The sequence below is a fragment of the Astatotilapia calliptera genome, chromosome 5 (genome assembly GCF_964374335.1).
Source record: "Astatotilapia calliptera chromosome 5, fAstCal68.1, whole genome shotgun sequence".
NCBI lineage: Eukaryota > Metazoa > Chordata > Actinopteri > Cichliformes > Cichlidae > Astatotilapia > Astatotilapia calliptera.
In genome coordinates this window covers 7,920,383-7,943,335 of record NC_137426.1, presented here as the reverse complement: position 1 = coordinate 7,943,335, position 22,953 = coordinate 7,920,383, and the positions used below count along the sequence as shown (strand labels likewise).

Sequence of the window (22,953 nt, the reverse complement as noted above, 5' to 3'; positions counted from 1 at the left end):
CGGGAGAAACCAAGAAAGGCTCGGGAGGAGGGAGAAGAGTTGTTTGTCACGCGTTTCAACCATTCAGAAAACTACATGAAAATTTTCTTTTCAAGGTTTTCATGCCAGTGGCTGCTCTATATGTTTTATCAGTCTGTTGTTGCGAGCACCACCTTCTTTGCTGTGGCGTGCTGGGGTGCAGGCATCAAAGCAAACAGACTAAACAAACGCATCAGGAAGGCCGAGTCTGTTGTCGGCATAAAGCTCGTCACCCTGGAGGAGATGATTAGTGACAGTATGCTGGCAAGACTGTTGGCAATCACGGACAATGAATCCCACCCCCTCCATAACACACTGGACAATCTGAAGAGCAGTTTCAGCAACAGGCTTCTTCAATCTCGCTAGCTGAGGGAACATTACAGTAGGTCGTTCCTTCCCGTTGCTATCAGACTCTTTAATTCATCCACTTGGGTCAGATCCACACATGTGGAACACAATTAATCACACATCAATGCACTCTGTCACTTTTGTACACCACTACATTTTATATTTATATGTATATTCATATTTATGCCTATATCTCTATATTTATCTATCTATCTTAATATTTATCTGTCATAACTCGGTTTCTACTGTTTGTTGTATATTTGCTGCTATGACAACTCAATTACCCTCTGGGATTAATAAAGTTTCTCTGATTCGGATTTCGGAACCAATTACTTCTAAATATGTGAAATGTCAACAAAGCTGACAATTAGTGATGTTTTTCTTTATTTATTTTTTTGATGAGTTAATTGTTAATCCCAATAAAAATCCAAAAGTCCAAGACCCAAAGATATTTTGTTTCATTTCAAGGAAGAAGCTTGAGAAGCATTAAGAAGAATCATTCAGTCCATGACAGTTTTACAAAAACAATTAATAAAGTAGTAAAGAAACAATTTATAAAGCAGTCAAACTCTTACTCTTGCTATAGCCTGCAAATGCAATGGTGGATATATTAGATTAACAGGTCACTGGGCCTAAGTAGGTCCACCCGATAGCAGCACATAAAGCTTTCCCTTCTTATTGGTTTAGCGCTACTTGGCCTGTATCATTGGAAACTGAGTGTGGTAGCGCAGTAATAACCATTCTTCATCCATAAACCTGATGGCATGAGGAGAAAAGGAAAAAAAAGATGAAAAATGCTTGCATGGTAAGGACTATCAAAAGCTCTAAAGTGCTGCATGGAATGTTTACATACTGTACTTGCCATTCGTCCAGGCCTCTTTCATGATGTGTTTGTGGCATGAATTGTAAGACATCCAGCAAAAATCGTGTGATTTTAAACCTACTTGTACATATTTATATGTATTACAACCAAAATGTACTCATTTATAGACATACAATTCTTTAGTAGGTGTGTGGTTCTTAGGCAAGGGTGTCTCATCTACTCACAAGCCTCCATATAAACAGTGAGGCCCACAAAGTAGTCATGTGATACAAGTTGTAAGAGGATTTTCATCAAGCAACAGGTCCCCCCATGAACTTGCAGACAAACATGATGCCATGACTGTTCAACTGGGATTACTATAATCAGCTATTCACCATCTGTGCACATTTTGTTTTGATTTTTAGCATCAACTCTGTGGAGAAACATGGAAGATGGAAATTTAAAGAGATTCAGAACAAACAAAAATGTGCAGTCTTAATTCAGGTAGGTGTAGCCGCACAGTCACACTGCATTACAAAAAGACTACTGAATCTAGAGATCTGGTTATAACCACAAGCCCTGCGATTTCCTTCCTGCTTTCATTTAAAAATAGAGATTAAAAATTAGTGTCACTATCAAAAACAAAGTGTCATTTCCTCAGCTGACCACCAGATGCTGCTGTACCCCAAGAGACAGAAAACAATGCATGAAGCAGCTGGGAGACACCAGAGGGAACATGGAGAAACTGTAATTTGATTCATCTCGACATATTTTAAAAATGACGGCTTGAATCACAAGCTGTCACATTCACAGTTAAAAAGGAGGTTTTCTTCATCATCGTGTCCCATGCGGCTGTAGCCTGAGTGCTCACAGAGGGAATGGGAGGAAATAAATCAAAGCAGAAGTGAACAATAACAAGTAATAGGAAACAAAGATGGGAAAGCACTGTGTTTTGTAGTTTTATATGGGCCAGACTCTTTGTTTTTCTGCATCACTGTGCAGCTCACACTGTCCAGACTGCTGACTGCTGAAAACGCTCTGGACTAATGGCCTTGCTGGCATTTCTGCAAATGCTTGACAGTAACATGGCAGCTGGCAGGCGGCCTAAGGAGGGCGAGTGACCTTAAGGGAGCAGCAGAGAAGCCATCACGATCTTAAAGAGACAGAAACCACGGCGTGTTTCTCACCATACAGTGTGTCTCTCACCATACAGTGTGTCTCCAGCCCATTTTATTTTTATTTTTATCACCACGAGGAAGATAGTAAACATCGTCAAAGCAATGAGAAGCAGTGTCACAGACTACACCAGAGCGGCTGTAAAAGCAGCTCTTACTATGCCAACAACTGTAACAACAAGCCTGAATGAAATGAAAACACATTAATCTTTGTTATGGTGAAATGGAGGCCATTCAAAGCAGTTGTGCAAACACTAAGCAAAGAAGATATATGTTGAAATACATATAGCTTGACCTTGGACCTGAGGAGGGGGCATGATCGTGGTATTTTAGTTCACCCATGGGTTTAGTGCTGAAACAGCATGCTGGTAAGGACGTGAACTAAAACCGAGTGAATCAACTCAGAGAAGGCCCATATTGCAGGAAGCACAAACAATGAAGACGAAACAGGGAAATCTGGTTTACATGAGTATATCCTCAAAGGGAAGACTGTCTGAGGAAGGTGGAAGGATAGCAAAGAAGACAATGGCAGGAGGTCTTTTCCATTCATTATAAATGGAAATATGTTATTCAGGAACAAAAATAGCAGCTTGGATTGTACAAAGATCAAACCTCTCAAGCATACAAGCACAATTCACGTACAGACATAACACAATAACTGCATTCATTTTAAGGTCTTTATGGTATCATATTTATATTCTGATTTACCGAGCTCTTCTTGCTTAGTTCTTCTTCTACTCCTCGCGTGTGGGAAAGTCCTCATCATTTCGTCACCTAAAAGTCAAGGAAAATCTCAACGAAACATTTAAACTGCTTCAGTGAATGTATACTTGCTGACATTGACTGTTACAATAGTACCCCATCTAAGCACTAATTTTAAGAACTGAGGCTGAAAAGTTAAATCATTTTAAAATGTTGCTTTTCTGTTTAGATTTTTATTTATAATGTTCAGAAATAATTTTTTAAAATGCATGGATTCCGGACAAATAATGAGACAGACTCATTGTTTTAGCTGTACACCATGATCACCCCACTGAAGGCCCATTTGATGCCAGGAAAAAACCCTGTAAACAGAGTTGTTAGTGGAAATCTTGACATATTGCTAATGCAAGAGAAAAAGCTAAACAATCCCAAACCTCTTTTAGGATTTGTAGTGAGTGTAGAGATGGCTGGGTACAAATCCATGGATACCATACTGTGTTCAGCTATAATACAGGCCACTTGAGTCCAACATGGACAAACAGACACACCTAAATGAACAAACCTCTTCATTTATGCCACTGATATATTGATTTTAGTAAAGGGTGAAACAATAAAATATCTTTCTATTTTCATAATTGAGCTTTTCCAAGGATTAAATTGATGGGAAGATTAAAAAACATGCTGAAAACCAAAGTTTGCTAAGGCACAAACATAAAAAATTGCCAAATCAATGAAGGAACAAATTAGAAACACTGGCTCTCTCAGAAGCCTCGCTAGTAGCTCATTCTTGTTTATAAAATCCTCCAAGCTGGATAATAGCAGGTCAACTAAAGGCTGTATAGCATTGAGTGTATTAACTGAAACTACCTAGCCATAACACTCTTGAAAAAGGTTAAAGGTTGACTTAGATTGTAGGTGACTAGGTGATGACAAATGTAAACAAGGGTAGAGTCCCAGTGAAGAGAGTCCTTACACATTGGCACCAACTAAACCTGTAAAAATATACAATAAACACAAAGATACACATATATGCATAGGTGAGTGTGCTTCTCATATGTGATACTTGTAAATAGCTGCGTGAAGGGTCATAGTGTTTCTTGAGTATAGATAGCAAAAGTAATACAATGTTGCAATATAGCAGGGAAGAATTCAGAATCTAGAAATTTGACACAAACTCGAGGTGTGGTCAAAAAGCAAAAAAACAGTTTATTCTTTATTTAGATTTTATAGCACAGTACTGCCCACTACTCAAAAAAGTATTAGAATAACAACTAAAACCCCTTGAGACCCAGAGCTTACTCTTAGACTATAAGAAAATCACTACTCAGGCTAAATTACTGCATCAGTAAAAACATAAACCTAATTTTTTTTGCACTTCCTGTCACTGAGTTCATTATTCTTTAATGCCAATCTGTGTAAAAGTTGCATAAAAAGCACAGTTGGAGTGCTATAAATTCTTAAGAAGGCAGCAACGTGGAGGGTCAGACGAGAATCCCGGGGCCACTTGGAGCAGAAAAGAAAAAAAGAAAAAGGCAGAGCAGCCAGGATCTTGTGCGAACTGTAACACAAGGAGTGCTGAGCCTCGTGAGAGCTTGACACACATCTGAAAAGTAGGACAAAGTATCCAGGAAAGAGTGCTGTAGCTTGCATTTCCTATTCTCTGGGTGTCTGTGATAGAGACCAGGCTTGCTTGAGCGATTCAAACCACCGTGGATCTCTAACAGATGTACTGCTGCCTTAAGGATTGAGCTGGCATGAGCTGACATTACCCTGAGAGCAGAGTAAAAGTCCTGAGAGCGGTCACTGCCCTGAGCCCCCAAGAGAGTGTGGGTGGTGGGAGAGAGTGCAAAAAGACAGCGCTCTCCTCACAGATTTGTCCTCGCTGTTCTTCTGAAACAGGCAGTGCTCTTTTGAAATGGTGCCAGCGGAGGCTGGCCCAAATCTTTGCAGCTGAAACTTTTACAAGCTCGTGAGCAGAACGGGAAAGACACAGAGTAAGATCTGTGCAAGGAGTTTGCAGCTCCTACGTCTTCCTCAGCCTGTCGAGATATAAAAAAAGCAAAGAGCCACGCTTTCTTTCTTTGACAATGTATATAGTCTTCAAGATTATCAACAGAAATGTTCTGGATCGAAGACTGCATTGGAAGAGAAAGGCTTCAAAGTATGTGTAAGAAATGAATAAAAGAAAAATGAAGACTCAGTGACGTCACTCAGGAAGCTGTCTTGGATGTTGCCTGAGGAAAGATGCATTGTCTGTGGCATTCTTGGCAGGGACACCCTCGAACATTAAACCTGTACGCTCTATTCAAGACTGGAATATGGGATTATCAAAGTGATTTTCATTTCTCGGTGAAGCTCCGTGTGCAACATTATTTTGAATCTGTTTATTTTCACAGATTGGCTGCACTGTTGCCTTTGTTTTTGCTTCATAGCTCGATGACACAGTTTGTTACTTCAGGTTGTATTGTGGTAAACACCCGAGGCCACTCATTTATTTCGCTATGTTGACAGTAAACAGGGCCTTCCACTCTCAGCTACAACAAAACTACACCAAAGTCTGAAAGGCGAACTCTGCCTTTGCTGCTTTGCTCAAAATCTGACTAAAGACACAGGCAGGTGCAGAACAACTAAAGACGTCCTGAGCGACGATGAAAATGGGAGGCATGTACTACCTGGGAATGATGCCAACTGCTGACAAAAGCCTTTAATGCTCAGCTCCAAGAGAAGCCTTTAACTCATTTGCTCTGAAATGCTACAGGAATACTGAAGTCTTTCCCAACTGTAGATAAATCTGTCAAACCTTTTGGCTTTGTTACAACACAGCATGTAAGTACTCACTTCTGATTTCTTTGCCCAAGCTTACATCTCTGTCTTTTTCTCTGCATTTCTTATCCCCTCCCAGCTGCAAATCCTACAGTAAAGTGAGATGTCTATTTGATGACACATAATCTTTGCTTCATATGGCTTTTCCCATTTAGTGTGGGGAACTTCAATTCTAAGCCACATGAAGTTTGTATATATTGTGGAACCATGTAAGTAAAATTTAGTGACTATGTGATTTGTTTGCCGAGCTCCCTTTCTCCTACTGTCTCTCTCTCTTGGCAGTAAGGCAAAAGTGGGCAGGGAGAGAGGAGGGCATGGCCCAAAAACTGCTCTCAAGCCCCAGCCCCTGTTCGAGTGGGGTTGCTTGCTGGTACACTACTCAGCCTTTCCCTAGTCTTGCAAGCAAAAGAGAGGGATGTGGAAATGTATTCTTGACTCTTTTCTAAGCCGCCTTTATTTTTCGTCTGCACCACCGCCTTATTGTTTGTTGGTGAACGCTATCCTGATCTTGACAAAAAAACAAAAACAAACCCTCAGGTATTTCTCATTTTTGATTATCTTTCTGTTTAGGCCTTGATGTTCCTCTTTGTATTCAAGCCTCCCTTTATTCATGTCTGCACTTTTACACTCCCTTTACTGTCACCTTCCACACTGTACACGTGTCTAATTCGCTTGCACCGAACACAAAGCCTAAATCTTAACCGCTACTGAGAAGGGATTTTGTTCCACATACTATTTGTTCTGCTAAATGCATTGCAAGCAAAGCTTTTGTATAAACTTACTGATGTGAGAAGTCTGTTTACGTAGCACTATTTGATAAAAACACATGCCACCAAGTAAAAAGAAATTTTAATACTGACATTACTGCCTCTTAAAGCACAAACCTGCAGCAGAAATAAAAATTCTGGCATATTTTACAGCAAGTCGTAGCCTAAAGACATTGTAACTGCAGTAGTTTGAACAAACTTTGCCCTTGGAAAAAAAAAAGTGATTATTAGCCCCACGTTTCAAACAGGAAATTCTCTGTAATAAAAAGGCAGTTGGTGCTTTTTTCTAAGAACTTTGGTGTTTGTGTTGCAGGACTGCTGCATAGATGCACGAATTCTGCAACATCAAAAAATCCCCCCGCTGCACTGTATCTGCTGTTAAACATCTATTACTGCGAAAATGAAAAAGCATCCTGTGGTTTCAATCATACAGTGAAACTAGATTATTAATGTAGTTTTCTTGAATACTGCTGTTTGACAGGCCTGTTTGAAAACCAGTATGAACCAGATCCATCTGTTGCAAGCACTGTACAATACATGAAGGGGCTTGTATTAAGGATTACAGCACTATGTTTCACATCAAGCCTCTCTGGTTTATTAGTGTTTGTTTTCAATCTTAAAAGCTATTGAAAGCAGCGTTAATAGTTTAAGTTAGTAAATCTACAGGAAAATTCATTTTTTAGACAAATTACACTCTTGCATGAATTAGACTTATGCGAATTGACTTTGTAAACATTTTGGCATGTGCTGCTTTGTTTGCATACAGTCGAGTCAGCTCTTAAGTTTGTGTTGAGTGTGTGCAACACTATTATTGCATACTGTACAGAAAGGCTGAATGAAGAAAAAAAGGAGTGGGAGGAACGCAGGGAGGATGGGCAGAAAGGGAGAGAGAGAGAACGAGAAAGAAAATGAACTTATTCCCTCCTCCCCCCAAGTTCTCCTCAAATGAACTTGCTTTGCTGCTTGATGACATGTTGTTTGGAAAGCCATATCCTCTGCTATTTGTGCTTCTCTCCTCCCCGTAATTGGAGTTACTTTGTAGTTACCAGGATCAAAGTCTCTCTTTTGGTGTTGCTTTTTTATCAAGTCGTGCCACATACACACTTCAGCTCTTCCTGTTAAAGAAAAAAATAATTTTGGGCTATAAACACCACGTCTCATTCTTTAGACATCAGCCGTTTTACACAGTCTTGAAATCAACAAAGTTACGAGCAAAAGCCATGAGAGATGGTTCACCACTATATTAGCAATTTTGTTAATATCTGTTGAATATTAAGTCAGAAAGAGGACAGATCATATAACAGTAGTTTCCTACTATTGCTAGTAAAAACTCTACTTTAAAAACACAGCCATGTGATCATTTACACTTGCAAACACTCACTGTACTGATACTAAGGAGCCAATGTTGACAAAAATATGACATTAAAGAGTATTTGCTAAGATTTCTTTTTAACCCAGGTCTCATGAGAATGTCACTGTATGTGTATATAAAGATTCATATGTGAAGCTGTTCTTAACTCAGAAGTACGTATAGCATGACAGAAACATGGCCTGCAGTTATAGACCGAGGAAAACTTCCCAGCCTGTAACAAAATATGAACCACAGACAGAAGCCTTCGAGCCTCATCGCAGTAGTAAAATACCACAAAATAAACAAACCCACTCTTGCACTTTACTTCACATTAGATGAAAATATTTTAAAAGTGCAAGTTGTCAGCATTAGCCTTTTAGCAGTGATGTAAAATGTTATTTTAGTTTAGTCCATGGTTAATGCACAATTTTCCTCAGTGGAAGTGTTTAGAATTACAAAAATAAAATTATAGTAAGTTTTCAGTAGTATCTTAAAATATCTTTACACTGCACTTTCATTGGAAGACAAAAAAAAAGAAAAAACTGCAGCAATTCAGATACCATTGAGCTGAATGTATTAAAGAGGAAGCCGATATGTAACCACTGATAACAAACAGCAACAGCTCATATGTTAAATAATTTTAAACACAGAATTTACTGCATTAACTGCAAATCAGCACAGCAACTCTGAACTATAGACCAACTGAAGTCCACACCAAATGTCCTTCAGATCTGGGCACATTTAATTTGTTATAGGGTCAGAGATTCAAAAACTAAAACCAGTCTAAGGGTATTCTAGCATGCTGTTGGGAGTTAGCCCTGTTCGAATCAGAAGCAGATATTTAATGGTGGTCCAGTGGGTCTACCTTGTCGCCACAAGAATGAACACCAGCGTGTGGGATTAGACCCAGAGACACTTGAACATCTCCACCTGGAGCAGAAACTCATTCCCACTCATGCATAGTGCCCTTTTCTGGCTGAGAACCATGGTTTCAAACTTGGACATGCTAATTTCTCATCCCAAGGCAGTGTAAGCAGAAGCCTAAAAAACCCACATGATCTGCAAAATGTAGAGATGGGATCCTGACCCCACCAAACCTAACACCCTCCACCTCTTGGCTGTGCCATGAAATGCTATTACTAAAAATTAACAGAATGCGAGTAAATAACACTGAATCCTCTTTCTAAAAGAATTGCTCAATCCTTTTAGCAAGTACTTCTTGTAAGAAATTGAAAAAAGTCAGCTATTTGATTTTCAGTTGACATGAAATATGTTTTAATATAAAGACATACTGCCCCCAAGATGTATATTCACTCTTTTTACTTTAGTTTAAACAGGATCAGGATGGACTCACACAAAAAATAAATACCTGTTCAACATATGGACGAAGCATGCTTATGGAACAATGGACCTTTCTTTAGTAGTATACACCTAGCTCACATAGCCGGCAATGCACTGAGCATCTGGCAGCAGGCTACACCACCATACCTTACTGTGTGGCATCACAACCCTTGTCTGACATGGCATTCTCTGATTGCTTGGCTGCCAACACTCTCCTCCCCCCTCAGTTATGGGCTCTGCCATGCTGCATCCACGACATCACCCACTTTTGTCTCACTGAGATTCAGCTTGGAGGGCAGACAATGCCCATTTCTTGGCACAAAACATTGGAAGGAGCAGCATAGGAGAACCCAGATCAGTCCCCGACACTCATGCCCTGTATTCCGCAAATCATCACGGACCAGCGCCAGTTTGAAATGGGTATTTTTTATGCATTATTATTGCCTAAATACTCAGTTGTTTGCTATCTGAGCATTTGACAACACAGATTTCGTTAAGAAGTCGTAAGTTTGCTGCTGTGAAATGAGCTTCTCTGGGCATATATACATACCCGAGGCAAAAGAGAATAACTGTGTCAGTGATATACTGATTGGAATGCTAATTGTTCTGAGTATCAGATAAAAGTTATGGATGAACAACAGAGCAGCCATTTCCCCTTGATCTGCAGCTTGTGAATAAGACTATTTTAAAGTGTCACTTCCGGTTGTAAAAAGCGAAATTCTTCTAAGAAACATATGAGTCTAAATGGTCACATATCATGTTACATTATGCAGGTGGGGTGCTAGTTTATCATGCTGACTGAATGGAAGAAATGGTGCAAGTTATATTATTACTGTAAACAGATGTTAAACCTAGCTATAAATTATTAGTGAATCGTATAGTGATAGTTGGTCACAACACAAATTTGACAAATTTGTTCTTGCTTTCTCTCCATCCCCTCTGCATTGGCCAGCCAGTTAGAAGAATCTGGTACCATTAAGCATCTGATTAATTCATCATCTCAGTTAATGCCACTCACTCCCTCAAGCCCCAGTGAGCATGCCCTGTCACCACAGCCACACAGACTGCCAAAACATTTCAATCACTGTTGACATTAATTGGGCCAAAGAGGAATTCAGAATGTTAATGAGCAGCCAAGCAGCTTTTCAGTGACCACCGTTCACATGCAAATTTATGCAAAATGTTCCAGCCTTTGCACGGTCTGGTCATCTACCACAACACTGCCTGGGCTGAGCTGTTTCGACCAAAGCATGGTTCTGTCTGGACTTGGACAGCTCCACCCAGCTTGTGTCCCAGACTCCAGCTGGCACAGTAAAGAAACTTCTTTCTCAGTGGCTTTAAATTGGCTGACTGAGCAAAAAGGGCAATTTTGAGAAGTCAAACCTTCCGTTTCTCTACTAAAGACCCCCCCCCCCACACACACACACACACACAACAACCACCACCAAAAACACCCAAGAACAACCAATTTACATTGCTCTTTGTACATTCCCCAACATTGTTTGGAGAGGTCTATATTTTCAAGAATTGCAAGGAGGAGACAGTCGCTCCACAGATGTTGAGGATGGGTGCCAAACAGCTCCCTAAAATGGCTGAGGTACAGCCATTTTTCTTCCTTCGTTATGCATTACTTTCTGGTTGTAGAGATGGAGGGAAGCAAACTATAAAAAAAAGACATGATTATAAAGAACTTGGTTTTTCTAGTTGTCTTGAATTATGGACAAATTATTATAAACTTTTGTCTTACTTTATGTGCTATTTTTTTTTTATTAACTTTAATTACACAGGGTAACATGTCTGTCACATTTCAGTCTTTAACACTTGTCAAATATATTTCATATGTCAAGAGCCAGTAGTCAGATACAGGATATCAGTTACGCAAACACAGCAGCTCTATAATGAACTAGGCCTTGATTTTAGAGCTTAGGTTACAGTGGAATGTGGAAATGAAGCTAGAAAGTAATTCTTGGTAAATCTGCTACCATACTACATCATTCTGTGGTATCAGTGTATTTAATCGATGTGGTCTATAGTGTGTAGTCAGTCGAAAAATGAAGAAACGACACTAAAATATTTCAGCAACTGTTTTTCCGAGGTGAATACTGACATCTAAAAACGTGTGTTTTTTCTCTTTGTCTCACAGTTTGACTGACACATTTTCTACTGCTACGTGAAAAACTATCTGTCCTTAAGGTTGAGGTAGTAGATTGAATAGTTGTGGGGTTTACATCCTCCTTTTGAGATAACTATACAATCTACTGTCTTTCCTAAGGAAACAGGTTAATCTGCGGAGATGCCAAATCCTATGTGCACGAGAAGCTCCCTGGATAAAGGAACGCATCACTTATGAAAATACAAATAATCTACCCACACCTGTTTAAAGACAACTGCAGTCCAAAGAAAGACTGTCATTTAATTATGTAATCGAACAGTAGAACCTGTCTACCCTTTCTAATTGGTGTATACTGACCAAAGCCTTGTTATTAAGGCTTTTCATTTGGGTTTGAAGTTGAGCCTAGCAAGGTGAGGTAGTAGGTTGTATAGTTTGTGGGATGGACTCAATCCTATTCAGGTGATAACTATACAGCCTATTACCTTCCTTGAGAGGTACAATAAGTGCTTGAAGGAGCCACTCTGATGCCATCTTGTGGCAAAAAGACTATTATAGCTCCACAAATGATCTTAACTTTGGGACCTGTATTGTATTTTAACCTGCATTGTATATATCTGATATAGTAATAACAGATTTACAGAATAAAAAACAGGCATATTTTCACTTGACAAGTTGATTTTAAATGAGCTGCAATATAATTCAATGACAAAATGTATAGCTTAAAGAACGCATTTCAATGAGCAAATGTTAGCCATCTAATTTCCAGTATGACTTCAGATTTGTAAAACAATTTCTTTGACAGAATATGTAAATCCACAAGTATTTAATATCCAGTGTCACATTAGGGAATTTGTATTACGTTGATATTAATACTGTCAGAAAGATCACAGTAAAAGTTTTACATGAACAAAATTTTGCATTTTGCAACTTAGTGGAAGAACTATGCAACATTAGGTTAGCAGACGGGTAAACTGAAAAAGGAATTCTTGATAATATCGCAACTAACCACAAAGTAACAAAAGATACAAGACCTATACATAAAAAAGAAGAACTCGAAGCTCTGTTTCCCATGTTTGCCTTCTAAGCTATAATTTTTTTCAGGTTCTTTAAAATATGTTTGCAAAGATATAAGGAAAGTTTGTATAGAATAGATCTGTACTATAGACTCAAAGAGAAGAATACTGCCAAGAATATTGATACTGCCAGTTGAGTCTGATGAGTTTTAATGTACAGTAATTTACACAGTGATACATATAAAATAATCGTACTGATTGTCTGAAGTTGTTTTCATTACATTTATTATCCAAAATCAGTATCCGGGGTCTGCATCTGAGGGCTAAGGGGAAGGTAGTCTGAGTTATGTATGTATATACCCTTCTTTTTTTTAATCCCTGTCTTTACTGGCTTGCATTTTTTATAGAAACATGTAGATGTCAATGTAAATGCCCGCCTAAAGGAAACATTTCTAAATAAACATATCTGAAAACATTATCCAAAATCAGTTTCTATAATAAAATTTATAATAAAATTAAAAGGTTGTACATTGAATTTTTTCCTTAAACCTAGCATAATCATTTCTTTATTAAGTCCTGATGGTTGAACTATATATATATATATATATATATATATATATATATATATATATATATATATATATATATATATATATATATATATATAAAATGACGCATCAGTGGCTTAAGAATTTTATAAATGTTCCTCCATTTTCATTTCATTTTAATGAATTGAATATTTTACTGCCAAGCAGTGTCATTATCAAGGTCTGGAGATGTGGGTACTGAAGGTACTGAAGATGTGAGTGCTGACAGACATAACATGATGAATTGCACACTCTAAAAAAGCTATACTCTGCACAGCAAATTGCTGCAAAACTGATTGGACAGCGCTGCTGCATACTGCAAACGCAACCCAGGAGTTTCTGAAGGCAAAGAAATGTCATTCTTCAATTCTGAAGTCAATGATTTTTTAGTTTAATAAAAGTCAGAACTCAGGCATCAGTTACCCCTACACAATTCCATTTTATTTTACTTTAACTACCACTTCAAAGAACAGTGAATATAATTTTCGAACAGAATACACTGTCTGTTGATATTAATGGAGAGTCTTCATATCAACATATGACGAACTAGAACTTGAACAGAAACAGAGAAAGAGTGATATGAAACTTTATCTAAAAACTTAACTTTAAAAACAAGAGGAAGTTGGTCTTTTTTTCTGCACCAGTTTACACAATATAGACAGAAACATGTGCTTTACATCTGTACACACTAGGGCTATCTCTAAAACAACTCAGCAGTAAGCTACAGCAAATATTTAAAGCTTTGGCTAGATAGTGAAACTGCTATATTAAAAAAAAAATGTTTAGTCCCCTAGTTGGCCTTAATGAAGTGAACTAAAGCGGCATCATTACTAGTTTAAATGACATGGACTCCAAGGATGTAAGCTGAGATGGATTAAATTTCCACATTTAAAAGAAACTAATATTTAGTGTGCCCAGTGACAGACTGGCAACCTGTCCAGGGGGTACTGCCACCCCTTTCCCTATAACAGCTGGGATCTTGTGACCCTGAATTGGATAAGAGAATAGATGGATGGATGAAAATTTAAAACTGAATACCTAGCAAACATATGAGTATCTAAATAATATAATATTTGGTTCTAGGCCTGACACACACCAAGGTAATCATCAACTCACTGGTTTTAATACATACATTTCAAAAGCCAATCAAATTTGATCCCTAATAAAATAGAATCAAACAAGGACGTCAGCCTTCATTCATTTTGGGCCAGACTATCATTGTTACTGCTGGACTTGTCTGTTGTCTGGCTTATCTGTGATTCCTGCTTTTCTGTTCCACATGAAATGCACTCTTTCCAGATCTTTAGATATGCTCTTTTGATTTTTTGTATTTTGAATGCATAGACAACTGGGTTGACAGCTGAGTTAGCATGAGAGAGCACAATCCCAACATTAAAAGCTTGTTTTGGTACCTCACTATTTCCAAAGTGCTGAATACAGTTCATTATGTGGAGAGGGAGCCAGCACAGGGCAAACAAGGCCAGTACCAGAAACAGAGATCCCGCCAGCTGTTTCTCTTTCCTTAAGTAATTGTAAGAATTTCGGGCATGGCTCCCTGGTTTGTCTCGAAGGCTTCTTCTGATTGTGCAAAACACATAGATATATAAAGCAGTCATTACCAACAGAGGCGTCAATGTGCAGAGAAAAAAGTTGAAATAAACCAGGTATGACATTGGGATGACATCTGTAAACTTGCAAGTTGTATAATTTAAAGTTTCATTCTCGTGCCATCCAAACATAGGAGTAAAGCTGAGAGGAATTGCAGCAAGCCAACATGCTGCTACCACACAACAAGAGAGTCTGTGTGTTACAGTCCTTTTGTACCTATAAGTAAAAAAAATTCCTATTAGTTTCAAACTAATTGTAATTATTTTTAATTACATAAAGTTTTCATAAAGTTATTAGTATGGTGAATGCTTATAAATTAAAGATCTGGTTATGCAGGCCATCCTACCTGATAGGGATACACACCCGAAGGAAACGGTCTACAGCAATAGCTGCAAGGCACAGAACTGAAACAAAAGTCAGCAGGATGACCACACAGCTGATGAAGAGACAGGTCTTGAATGAAGTCTTCACTCGTTCATCCACCACTACAGCCAATGGTATTGCCACGCAACCTACTAGAAAATCAGCCACAGCCAGCGAGACAATAAGGCAGAAGGTTGTCTGCTGAATGTTTCTACTGATCCAAAGGGCCAAAATTACCAGCATGTTACCCAGACAGCAAATAACGGCAATGAGCACTTCCACCACGGTATAAATAGTGTCTTCCTCCTTCATTGTGCGTCCAGTCTGGTTGGTGTGTGCAGGTTAATGGTGCAGCTGCATTATGTGCAAAAAGACTATTATCACCACATCTCCTTCCGGTGAAACATTTGAGGAAGTTTTTTTTCTTAACTTTCAATGAGGCTTGTTTTTTTCTTGATGTTTGACCACACACTAAGGTTTTGCATGGTTTTCAATATGCATGTTTTAACGAATGTCTGGTTGCACTTTAATATTTTTCTGGCCTAACAAAAAAGAAAAAGAAACCAAACTGTAGGCATGTTGCATTATGTGGTTTAGAAAAACAGTTTAAAAAAAGAACCCTCATAGTCTTTCTGCTGAGAGGAAATGAGATATATGCTGATAACAACTTGGCCAGATTATACTAAAAACATCTGCTAATAATTATTATAAGTTTACAGAAGCAGCTTTATGTTATATTAGATAAATTACAGGTTTAGCAAAATATAGCAACATAAATATTTTGTCACTCTGTTAGGGAGTCCTTGTTTTGAAAATATCATTCTAGAGCCTGAATGGGTAAGGTGACCAACCCTTAAACAGACCATAAATAAGGTTAGACAAATATGTGATTTTACAACAACTCTCCCCTAAGCTGACAGGAGAGTTGCTGACTGGTATTGGCCAATATGCTTAAAAATGTCATAATGTGAAGTATCAGTACAAATTTTTAACAGTGAAACAGATCTGTACTAAAAACAATTTATTTAAATTACAAAAATGCAGTATAAGAAACTATGTATACTGTGAGCATGCATGGTGACAGTTAAAAAAAAACAAAAAAAACATGTTTTGGGAAGTGAGTGATTCTCTCTCTGCTGCAAGTATGTGGTTATAATATAACACATAAAGCCAGAGCACTGTAAAGTGCAGGAGGGGTTCTTTAATTTACCCTAAACCGCCATAACCAGTGTACCAGTCATCTAAATGTACCATGTTCATTGCACCAGTTATTAGGGTCATGCAATATCATACTGTCCATGAAAATACCAATATAAATGTTATGTAACATGCAAGTGCCATGTTGCTATAACAACACCATGCCTTTGTGCTCCCTAGTAAGTGTGCACGACGAGACAAGCCTAGTCGTCAGGGCTTGTCTGAAAGTAACAGCCACAAGGGAGTCTCCAATAATGATAAAAAGTGAGCTACTTCAACAACCCTCAGTTTTATTATGTGACGTTATCATGCACCTCCTGACAAGTGACCAGTTGAATCTATTTGCAAAACTAAAGCATTAAGCATTATGTTATACTTCTATTTAAAATGTCCAGGGAAAGCACTAGACCTAGGCTACCTTTGACTCATACCGTGTGTCTCTACTGTTGCACTATAATGCTGCTGCTTGCACATTGTTTCAATAAACACTACAGTAGCTAATTAAGAAATAAGGATGGAAAACATATTTCATTTACTTGTCTACAAGCTGCGAACACTGATAAAACATTGTTTAGTTTAACATGAGCATGCCAGAGAGGCTTAGACTAAATAAAAATGATCATGATTTCACATTGGAAAGACTAAATAGTTCCACAGTTTAATAATAAACGTTTAATTTTTTTTTAAAGCAAAGATTTTCAGGAGCTTAAAGATTTAATGAATCCAGAGAACTCGAAAAACCTTAAAATCATATTGAATGGCAATCATCGACTTGTGAAGCACTGCATTAGCAACAAAAAGGATTCTGGAGAAATCAATGCATGTGCTCTGAAACAGTTCTGAACACATTTCCATTATTGTTCATTTAACATAAATAATAATGCAAGTATTTAATGGCTGAGCACAAAACTGTCAGGATCTGTGTGCAGCAAGCAGGAAAGTAGGCCCCAAATGCAGACTCGTGAAAGTGAAACTTAAGCTAAAAACCCACAGCTTTATTTTTGGCATAGGTCAAAACAAAACCTGAACTGGGGCAGCTAGAAATTGAGTTAGAAACAGAGCACACAAGCCAGACTGAGGGTGTGAAAAATCAATGCAACAATGAATAGGAACACACGCAGACACTTCAAAATACTACTCTTCTTAATTTATTAAAATATTTAGATCCAAGTTTAATATTTAATATTACAGTTTGCCTTTTCTTAGAAGCTAAAATACTGCTTGACTGTCAATAACATTGTTTGTAATGCAATGAAGAACCAGCATATCAACCCTGAGTGATCAGTTGATCTGGGTTAAACTATACCTCAACTTTAAAAATATAAAAACAAAGCCCGCTCCAAGAAAACAATATTGTACATTCAAGGTAGGGTATAAAGCAGATTCTAGACCCATAGGCTGTCTCTTGTGTTCTGCATTAATTAGTATTTTTCAGAGTAGGAAATAAGTACAACTAGCATCTTGCTAATGCTATTAGCATAACATTAGCTATCTTATTTTCAAAATCAGACTTTTTCCAAATATCCAAAATACATAAAATTTAAATTGGCATTCTGGTCTACATATAAATACATAAAATGCGACAATATTTGCGAACAGTTAAGTAGTGTCACATCGAAACGTCAGGAGACGGTAGGGTTGCCAACTCCCTTTAAAATAAATAAGGGACACCTCGTGGCCAGGGCCGGGTGACCCAGTTGTCTTCACCCTTCCCAGTGTGGTGAATTTTCTAGCTCTTTTTTTGTGTGTGAAATTATTTTTTTAACCCTTTGACTTGAATTTGATTTAAGTAGATGTGTATTCTTTGTGATATGAACACATGTGAAACAAATGATCATTTAGGCATTTATTTTTAGCTCAAAATGACAACATTAACACAATAAAACAGGTCTCCTTCTTAAACAGAAGCCTGTCATGCTTAACTTTTGAGAATATAAGTAAATCTTTCTTTAAAAGAACTCTGTCCTGCTTAACTTAAAATAATAGAAAACAATAGAAAGAAAAACATTCTTGTAACAGTGCACATTTAGTGCATTTAGTACAATCGGCTTCAGTTGAAATATTATTTCAGCTTTTCTAATGCTAATCAGCTGCTCCTGTTTGTAAACCCGCTTGTTCCCATGATTACGCATCTTAACTCATCATCATTATTCATCTATGTATTACTTTTATGTATTAGTCATCTATTTGTTGTAATCATCTATCCTTGCAGTCGTTTATTACACAAAATAAATTATATTATCACACTTCTGGCCACATAGCGCTGATATTCATTGCACATGCCCATATTAACTTTTTCCAGCCAGGTGTTTTCCTTTTCCCATTCTTCCCTTTCTCTGAGGGGAACAAACATTGCTGCTCTAATGCTGGGCTCACACTGTGCGGTTTTAGGCCCATTTTGAGCCGATTTTTGACCGATTTTGGCCTTCATCGTGCGTCGTGTAGTATACGTGGGGTAACGAGAAGTGATTAACACCTCACGACCAGCTCCCGATCATCAATCGCTCGTGAGGGTCTCATCACAGCCGCTCACACTGCGCGCGCGCAAACACGTAAACGTTGGTGTAAAAGATGGAGCAGCACGGCTGTGCAGCGTGTGATCTGGACACAAGCGATGGAGGCACAACTTGTAGAACTTTGGAAAGCTCATCCGAGCCTTTTCGATGTGGCCTCACAAAATTATCACGACCACAACAACCGTGAAAACAGTTGGATTTACACTGCTGCTCAATCACAGCTGCCTGATCATGTTTTTCATTAGCAATTTAGCAAAGTTGATGGTGGTGGTGTGTGTGTCTGTGTGAGTGTAAGACGGAGAGAGAGAGAGCGCGACAGATTTTCTGTTATAACCTTCGTGTTATGGAGGCACAGTGTGAGCACTCAGGTCGCATCAGAGCATCGGGCGGTATAGTGTGAGACCCTGCATCGTGACCTACCAACTTCTAACCCCTGCGAGTCAATCGTGCAGTTTGAGCAGGAGCTGAATAACGTGACTGAAAAAATCGCACAGTGTTTGCCCAGCTTTAGGTGTACTGTCGTCCGAGACTTGCACCGCCGTGTCGGCGTTTGTTTCCCTGTTGGCCATGCTTCTTGTTGTGGTCATCTGTTGTCTTCCGGTATTTTCTCCGTAAGCGACCTTTCCTCGACCAATGAGATGAGCGGTAATCTGAATTGTCATACTCGAATTGTCATAAGTGTGCTGTCAGCTCATTGGTCACAAAGCAGGAGAGGGGCTGGGAATTATGTTTTCAAACAAAGCGTTAATTCCATTAAAAGTTATAGACTACTTTTGATTCTCACTGTATTACGGGACAAAGTGCGTCCCTTATTAGCTCAATACGGGACGTGTACTTTTGTTTCGAAATACGGGACGATTCCGTATTTTAAGGGACGGTTGGCAACCCTAGGAGACGGATTAAACAAACGATATTGCTAATAGTTGCATGAAAGATTTAGGAGTCTTTCATAAATAAAAACTAACTTACCAGTTTGTGTTAGCGTGGAACAACAATCCAGAAAGCAAAATGAAATTTTCTTGAAATCAGTAACCAGATTAATCCTCCATTAATACTATTGTCATTGGTCTGTACCATTCCTTCAAGTCTCCCAATCAACCCCCCCCCCCCCCCCCCCTCCCACAAAGAAAAAATAGTGAGTGTATAAACAGGTTCTGCAGTGTATTTACCCTTTACAGGTTTCACTCAGGTGCAGATGTGTATCTTTGCGTGAGCACAAAGAGGATGAACAGTGCTCTGATGAGTGAGAAACAGAAGCGACCTATGGGGACTTATGTTTTTTTTTTGGCAGCCTTTACATAGAGCCTAAGGTGTACAATCAAACTAAGAGGTGAATAAATTATTGTTCCTCCCTTTGAAACAACAGTGGCCACAGTGATAACTGGTAACATAAGTGGCAACTACAGGACTTTTAACCTCTGACCAATTATTTGGAACATCTGTTCATTTTTGTGGCCATTTTTCTAGTTCAGGGTCATGGGGGATTGAAGTCTACCCCAGCTATAAGGCAGGGTACATCCTGGGCAGGTCACCAGTCTGTCAAAGGGCTAAATGGGAACACAGACTATGAGTTGCAAACAGTGTTAGGGAGTAACAGAAGACACGTACTGGAGCTACGTATTTAAAATACAAAATATGAGTAACTCTATTCCGTTACAGTTACCGTTTAAAAAGGTGGTATTCAGAATACAGTTACTTTGCTGAAATAAAAGGATTACACAGCAGTCTTTTCCTGTTTCATATGTTAGGCTATGCCCTCTCTATTTCTGGTAATTCCACGCTGGTGGAAACCCAAACAAAACACGCATTAAGAGGCTCTAACGCCTGGGTCTTAATCTCGCAGCCCATGTCACCTCTACTTGCGGCCCGCATAATGACGTGAGGAATATTTTTTTTAATTATTGTTATTGTTCAAAAAATTATTTAATATGAAGACAATAGGCAGAGTGTTACAGGCATATCCCCAAAGAATGTAGCCTCATGGGCAGTGTAGTCCAGTTGTAAGTAAGCTATTCAGACTCGACTGTATATTGTGTTTGTGTTTTTCTCTGAAACAATAAGTTCCGTTGGAGCAGCCTTTCAACGCCTCTCTCTGTCTAGTTTTCGGCTGCAAGCCCAACACAGAACCCGACATATTAGCCAGAGGTCCCTTTATATGTTTCGGAGCTGCGGACCTGTTTTATTTGAAAAGTAACCTTCCCAACACTGGTTGCAAACGCATAATCTCTGTACTAGTGTTGTGATGGTCGCGAACGAAACGGCTCTTAGAGGCCGGCTCTTTGAGGGAAGGAGGGGAGTGTTTTTCTTTCTTTCTCTCACCCTCTCACTTTTTTTTTGCTACACGAACCTTGTGTTTGCTGAGCAGAGGGGGGGTGGGGTGGTAGTTACACTCAGGGTAGCACAGGAACAGAGCGGGAGTTAAGAGAAAGAGAGCCAGGCGCAACAACAAGAGATAACATTGTCACATTAGAAAGGTATAGTAAAGAAAATGGGTGACACTAAGAAAAGAAGCAAAATCTGGAACCATTTAAATTTTATTGACAATACAAAGGCAGAGTGTAGAGTCTGCAAGAAAAGGATATCAGATAGAGCCGGCTCCACAAATAACCTGCACTGGCACCTGAAAACTGTCCACCCATCAGTGCAATGAGAAGATGAAACAGAGTCTGTTGAGTGTGATATTAATGAAGGTGCCAGTATATCTACTGCAACTATTGATGCTGCTGCTGCTGCATCTACAGCGTATTCCACCACAACCACTTAAATCAACCCAGAGCTCTATTACACAGTTTTTGCAGAAGTCTGTGACCCCAGCAAGACAGAACTCAATTGATAAGGACCAGCCAAAAGTGATCGCACTTGATTTCCAACTATTTTCAGTTGTGAATGATAAAGGATTTGGAAAGTTTATTCATGCACTGAATCCTATGTATGTAATTCCAAGCAGGAAAACACTCTCCCAAAAAAATCCCATCCCATCCCAGGCCTATATGAGAGAGAACGGGCATCTTCTTTTTGTTTTGCATATTTGAAATTCATTGTGTTGTGGTTTGCAGTGTTTTGTGTGGTTTCACTTTAAATTTGTTTAAAAGGAAAAAGATGAAAATTTAAATAGTTAAAAGTTGAATTGTAAATAGTTGGTTTTTGTATTTTATAATTATTTTTTTTTACATTTTATGTGGAGTGAATAAATAAATTTATTTATATAATAAATGTATGTAAATAAAAAACACATCGTTTTACATTAGTAATTTATTTTGTGCATAATTTTATATTATTGTTGATAATAAATTAATTAAAGCAACAAAACAACCCGAAGAGCCGGTTGGGAGTTGAAAGAGCCGGCTCTTTTTAGTGAGTCAAGCCAGAAGAGCTGGTTCTCTAAAAAGAGCCAGAATTCCAATCACTACTCAGCACAAAAAAGGCTGGACTGGTAATCTGGCATATGTTGTCTATTTTCATTACTGACACTGGATTGCACAATCAAATCTTTTAAGCCAACCGACCGTTGACGTACCTTGCCTGTGCATTCACGCACCCTGTAGAACAGAGTTTAGTGTGGAACAAGTGGTTGGGAAAGATGGGCAAACAAAATTTTTAAAAAGTGGCGCTAAAAAGCTAAAAAAAACTAAAAACAACAACAAAAAAACAAACAAAACAGATGCAGCAAACTGTATCAAATTATGCAGCAAACTGTATCAAATTAGTAACAATAGTTACAGTAAGGCTTTAAGACATGCATGCGCTCAAAGCACACTGTGCGCTGTCTATCTTGCGTGCTGCACAATATCGTTTATTATTTAGTAAATATTGATATCTATGACTAGCTAGTTTATTGTGATGGTGCTTTGTTTTCTCTATTATTATGTTGCTCTTTGTTGTTTGCTGTCTCCTCTGTTTGTTTTTTTTGTTTGTTTTTTTTTTTTTTCTCCATACAGGTGACCCAGGAGTTCTTTTTTTTTTTTTTTCTCTCTCTCTTCCCCCCCCTTCTCACCGTCTCTTCTCCCCTTTGGTTTTCTTTCTTTCTCTCCCCCTCTTTCTCTCATTCATTCCCCCTGTCCTATTTATTTAAAAAAAAAAAAAAATGACAAAGGATGAACTGAAGCTCTGCCATCACGTAATGTCGCATACTGCTGTTTCTGATGTCATTTAAAAAAAAAAAAAAAACCAAAAAAAAAAAACAATAGTTACAGTACTATTAGCCACAACTGGTAATGAGTGCTTGCAGT

The 22,953-nt window shown here is 38.5% G+C and overlaps 1 protein-coding gene and 1 long non-coding RNA gene across 2 annotated transcripts; one reads left to right on the top strand and one right to left on the bottom strand.

The window, feature by feature from the left end:
- The first annotated feature begins 3,598 nt into the window (after positions 1 to 3,598).
- Positions 3,599 to 12,974, top strand: LOC145428652 (uncharacterized). Its single transcript, XR_013908966.1, has 2 exons — positions 3,599 to 6,405; positions 6,949 to 12,974. It is a non-coding gene; the product is annotated as an uncharacterized LOC145428652 (long non-coding RNA).
- A 433-nt stretch (positions 12,975 to 13,407) lies between these two features.
- On the bottom strand, positions 13,408 to 16,992 carry LOC113022026 (adenosine receptor A1-like). The gene is made up of 2 exons (XM_026166990.2): positions 14,995 to 16,992; positions 13,408 to 14,864 (listed from the first exon to the last, which is right to left on the bottom strand). Exons 1-2 carry the CDS (start codon positions 15,321 to 15,323, stop codon positions 14,234 to 14,236), a joined length of 960 nt encoding a protein of 319 aa, XP_026022775.1. The 5' UTR covers positions 15,324 to 16,992; the 3' UTR covers positions 13,408 to 14,233.
- Between the last annotated feature and the right edge of the window lie 5,961 nt (positions 16,993 to 22,953).